General features: G+C 45.8%; 1 protein-coding gene across 1 annotated transcript; it reads right to left on the reverse strand.

Annotated features, from left to right (window-relative positions):
- Window positions 1–3,110: 3,110 nt before the first annotated feature.
- LOC143998043 (posterior protein-like) lies at window positions 3,111–4,565 on the reverse strand. The gene has a single exon (XM_077493820.1). The coding sequence runs from the start codon at window positions 4,563–4,565 to the stop codon at window positions 3,111–3,113; it is 1,455 nt and encodes a 484-aa protein (XP_077349946.1).
- Between the last annotated feature and the right edge of the window lie 208 nt (window positions 4,566–4,773).

A 4,773-nucleotide genomic window follows, 5' to 3' on the forward strand; every position in this document is an offset into this window, starting at 1 on the left:
TCTACACCCAGCAGCTCACAAATATGTTTCATGACCCTGCCGGTAAAGTGAGTCCCCCTATCGGATTCCAGGACTTTGGGGAACCCCCATCTTGAAAAAACTTCGGTCCACAGAGCTCTAGCTGTGGCCGTAGCAGAGTCCTTTCTTAGGGGCAGAGACTCCACCCATTTCGAAAAGACGTCCACCACTACCAGTAGATATCTGTATCCTCCAGGGGTACTTTGCAATGGACCAACAAAGTCAATCTGTAGGTTTTCCCAGGGTCCATTGGCTAATGGTACCCTTGCTAATACTGGTCTCTGTCCCTTTGGCCTAGGGTTCATTTGTGCACATATTAAACATTCCTGCACTACCTGTGAGACTGTGTTTCCCATTGTCTCCCACCAGTACCTAGCTTGTACAAATTTCAAGGTACCCTGAACACCCATGTGGCCTGTTAACCTGTGATTCTCAAGGGCTAAGTCTTTTTGATGTTGGGAGGGAACTACAAACCTTCGTCCTTCTGACGTTTCTTTTAACAGTAGATCGTCTTCCAATACATAATCTTGGGGAGCATCTGCCGCTTTTGCTCTAAGCTGCTTTTTGATTGAGCTCAAGGCCTCGTCCTTATTTTGCTCACCTGCTAAACATGGGGTAGGCATCCTTAGCACCGGCAAGAGTTCATGTGAACCTGCTGTCACCTTCTGCTCCTCAAAATTATGTTCCTCCCATGCCTGCCTCCCTTCCGCATCATAGGGTGTCCACTTGACCCCTATCAGGGCTGCCTCCTTTGCCAGCTCATCTGCCTTGTTGTTACCCACAGTAATTTCCTCTCCACCTTTTTGGTGTGCTCTCACCTTAATGATAGCCACTCTCTGAGGTTCCACACTCGCTCTTTCCCATATGTCTCTTAGCACCGCACTATGTACCAATTCTCTCCCCGAGGCATCACTGAAGCCCCTTGACTGCCACAAAGGCATGTATTCGGTCAGAGACCTTGTTACATAGGCGCTGTCGGAGAATATGGTTATGGGACCTGAACTGAAATGCGTAATGGCCTCTCTCACTGCCTCTAGTTCAGCTCTTTGGGCAGAAAAGCTTCGAGGGCATTTGGTCATGATTTTCTCATTGGTCTGGGGGCACCACAGGGCATACCCTGTGTGAAAACTTCCTTCATCCCAGTACCTTGATCCATCCACCCAGACTTTAAGGTCTCCATTACCCAATGCTAATCTGAACATCTCCTGTGTCCTGGTCCGATGTACCTCCCCACAGTCATGTTGCTCCCCCTCATATTGCATTAATTGTGGGAGAGTGTAGGTGGCATTGTGGGTCACCGCCAGATTCCTGGGTGTCAAATCCACTAGCCATCTGGCTACCCTTTGGGAGGATACTCCACTGAGGGTACGTTCCAGAAGCATTTTAATTGGGGAATGGGGTGTCTGCAGAATGATTTTACCAAACCCCACAACATGTTCTGTGGCGAGAACCGACCAATGCACTGCCAAAAGGTTCCTGACACATTCATCGAATCCCCTCTCTACCGGGCTTAGTACTCTGGACCAATATCCCTCAGGTACCCATTTACCCTGCCTCTCCTGCAGTAACACAGCTGTTATTGCTACAGCAGAGGCGTACACTTGTAGTGCAAAGGGCAAATCGGCATTCGGATTGCTCAAAGCCGGGGCCTGCATCAGACTCACCTTTAGCTCGGTGAAAGCTTGTTCATGCTCTCCCAACCAGTCTAAGGGGTCTGTTTCCCTCTTTTCTCCTTTGAGAAACTCATACAGGGGTCTTGCCTTTTCTGCAAAGCCTTCAATGAAGTCCCTGCAGAAACCAACCATTCCCAGGAACTGCCTCAAAGCAGTTTTAGTGATTGGTCTTGGTAGATTCCTGATAGTTTCACATTTGTTCGGGTCTGGAGTCCTTCCCCCCTGTGAAACTATCACACCTAAGAAACACACTGAATCCTTCATCAATTGTGCCTTTTTGGGATTTAACTTCAGACCCGCATTCTCGATTAGTGTCAGGAGTTCCTCCAGCAGAGCGTAGTGCTGCTCCTTTGTCTCTGTTTGAAGTAAGACGTCGTCCACATATTGAATGATGCATTCTGGCTCAGAAAATGTCTTCAGAATATCCACCATACAGATGTGGAAGTATGTAGAGCTGGATTTGAACCCCTGGGCCAATCGACAGAATGCATACTGCTTTCCCTGAAATGTAAAGGCTAGCTTGTATTGGCTATCCTCATGTACGGGAATTGAAAAATAGCCATTTGATATATCAATTGATGAGTACACCCTCGCTGAAGGTTTCAGTGCCGTCATCATATCTGGCATCTTAGCAACTACATTTGTAATAGATGGGGTGCATCTGTTTAGCGCACGGAAATCTACAGTGGGCCTCCACCCCCCCTCCTTCTTCACTGGCCAGAGGGCTGCATTTGTTTTAGACTGGCATTCTTTAATTACATTTTGTGCCAATAAATTCCTCACTGTGCTCTCTATGTATGGGATAGATTCGGGTGGAATTTTGTACTGACGCTGAGGTGGCGGATCAGGGCCCTCAATTTTAACAATCATGTTTGAAACCTTACCACATTGCGCTTTAGATGTTGCCCACACTTTGTTATGTTGCCACAAGATTTTAGCCAATATTTGGTCCTCTGTTTTCAGTATTGCCTGCGGGTCAAGGATTTCATTTGTTTTAACTGATGCAACCTCACCGCTGTCTATGACCGTATGCACCTTGCCTTTGTATCTAGACCCTTTCCACAATACCCAATTATATAGATCGAGAATCAGTCCGTGTGCCCCCATGACATCAGAGCCCAAAATAGTGCCCTCATGTGTTGGGGAAAGAAACAAACTGTGTTCCACACATAACCTCTTTATTTCTATGTTTACGGGTATTGATTGCTCAGAGGGTACTAGTTGTCCCCCGAATCCTCTAAGGAAAATTTGCCTCCCCGCAGGATCCTTTTGAAGTTCAATGTTAGTTATGCTGACAGCTGCCCCTGTATCCAAAAGTACATTTGTGCGATGGCCCCCTATCGCCCCTCGGATACGTGGTCTGCCGCTTTTGTCCCTGTCCAGCTGACATATTAGGGACAACTCCGGGGCCTGACATCCCTATGGTTTAAAATAAGGATTGGTTGGGGGAGGGATTTTATATTCCTCGTGGTTTTCCTCAATCCTTTTCCCTATCCTCTGTACTTCCCCCCGAAGAGAACCATATATTATAGCATCAGGTGCCTCGTTTGGCTCCTTCGCCACCTTATCTGGTCCAGGTTTTTGCTGTTCCCTCTTATGCCAAGGCTTCTTCTCACCCATGTTCCTCCTAGGCAGTTTACAGTCCTTTATCACATGGCCTGTATTGCCACATCTGTAACACCTGCCTGCGAATCTCACTCTAGGTTCGCTTTTAACTATCTCCGCAACTCTTTTATGGGGCCTATTGTCTTGATCTGTCTCCCGAACCCAGTCCCTTAATATGTTTATAAAGGTCTGATACGAGGTGGCGTTCCTCAGTGCAATTCTGGTATGGTAATCTATACATGTGCATTTATTAGCCATAGAACACAGAAAGCTATTGTCATCAGGAGACATATCAGGACAATTGTAGGTGGCTTTATAAATGGAGAAGTATTCACTGCAAAAGAGTATTGGATCAACTCCCCTCCTAAACTTTGTATTTTCCAGTGCGTCTGAACCCCTAGTATCTCTTCCTCCCATTATGCGCTGCATTTCCCTCATTCTATCTGCCGAGTTCCCCCAATTTGAGTTTAACTCGGGAGATAGACCTCTATGACTCCCGACTGGTGTTTGCAGTTTTTCACACAGTTGCAATGGAAGCCATGCGCGGAGGAGTGCGCATGCATCCCTATTGTTCAAAATGTACTGTGCCACTACCGCTTCCAGCCTGTTCGAGAGACTAATGGGTGAAGCGCTAGTGTCAAACTTTCCCAAAATCTGGCACAAATTTGTGCGATCTTGTATGGAGAGTGTTGTGGATTGGGTGCTACCCTCCCTTTTTATGATATCTAATCCTTGTCCAGTCCTTTCTGGCACAGGAGTGAAGAGAGAAGAACTTTGATTCGGGGACTCTTCAGCATTGTCAGCCGAACATACTGGTTGCTGTTCGATCGGTATTCCTTCTCTTTGATCCTGGGTCACAATGGAATGTGCATCTTTGTTAGCACAGCAATGGGTGTGCACGTTCTCCATTGCCCGTGCTCTCAAAGACACAATGGTATGATCTTTTTGGGCTAGCTGACTTTTACATTCCTGTAGTTCTGCCCTAAGCATTTCTATCGCATTTACATTCCCAGCCTCCTTCTTTTCTAAAGATGCGATACACTGTTCTCTCAACATACATGTTTCCTTCCATTCATCCAACCCCTGTTCCAATACATTATTCTCAGTCACCAATTGTTCAATCTCATTCCTCAGGTCCTCACATTCACAAATATCCGCTATAGCTGCAATATCTCTACTCGCATTTTCTATCTTTCCTAGTAACTCTGTTCTATCCTTATACCACTCCAACTCTTTCTGTTCTGCAATTTCTTTAATTCTCAGTAACATGCGTACAGAATTGGCTATTCTCTTTTTCTTGCCCTTCTTTGAAGATTTTTTATCCTTTATGGCATCATTATGAGTATTGCATTGTTTCAATAGATCATTGAATTGGTGTGTTAAAGCATCCTTTACTATACTGTTGAATTGAATACAAGCATTTTTCCCAAGAAACTCTTCAAGGATATCCATTGACATGCTAATTAGCCTATCCACA

Source organism: Lithobates pipiens, unplaced genomic scaffold (assembly GCF_037356315.1).
Source record: "Lithobates pipiens isolate NorthernLeopardFrog02 unplaced genomic scaffold, aLitPip1_a1.2 Scaffold_19, whole genome shotgun sequence".
In the NCBI taxonomy this organism is placed as follows: domain Eukaryota; kingdom Metazoa; phylum Chordata; class Amphibia; order Anura; family Ranidae; genus Lithobates; species Lithobates pipiens.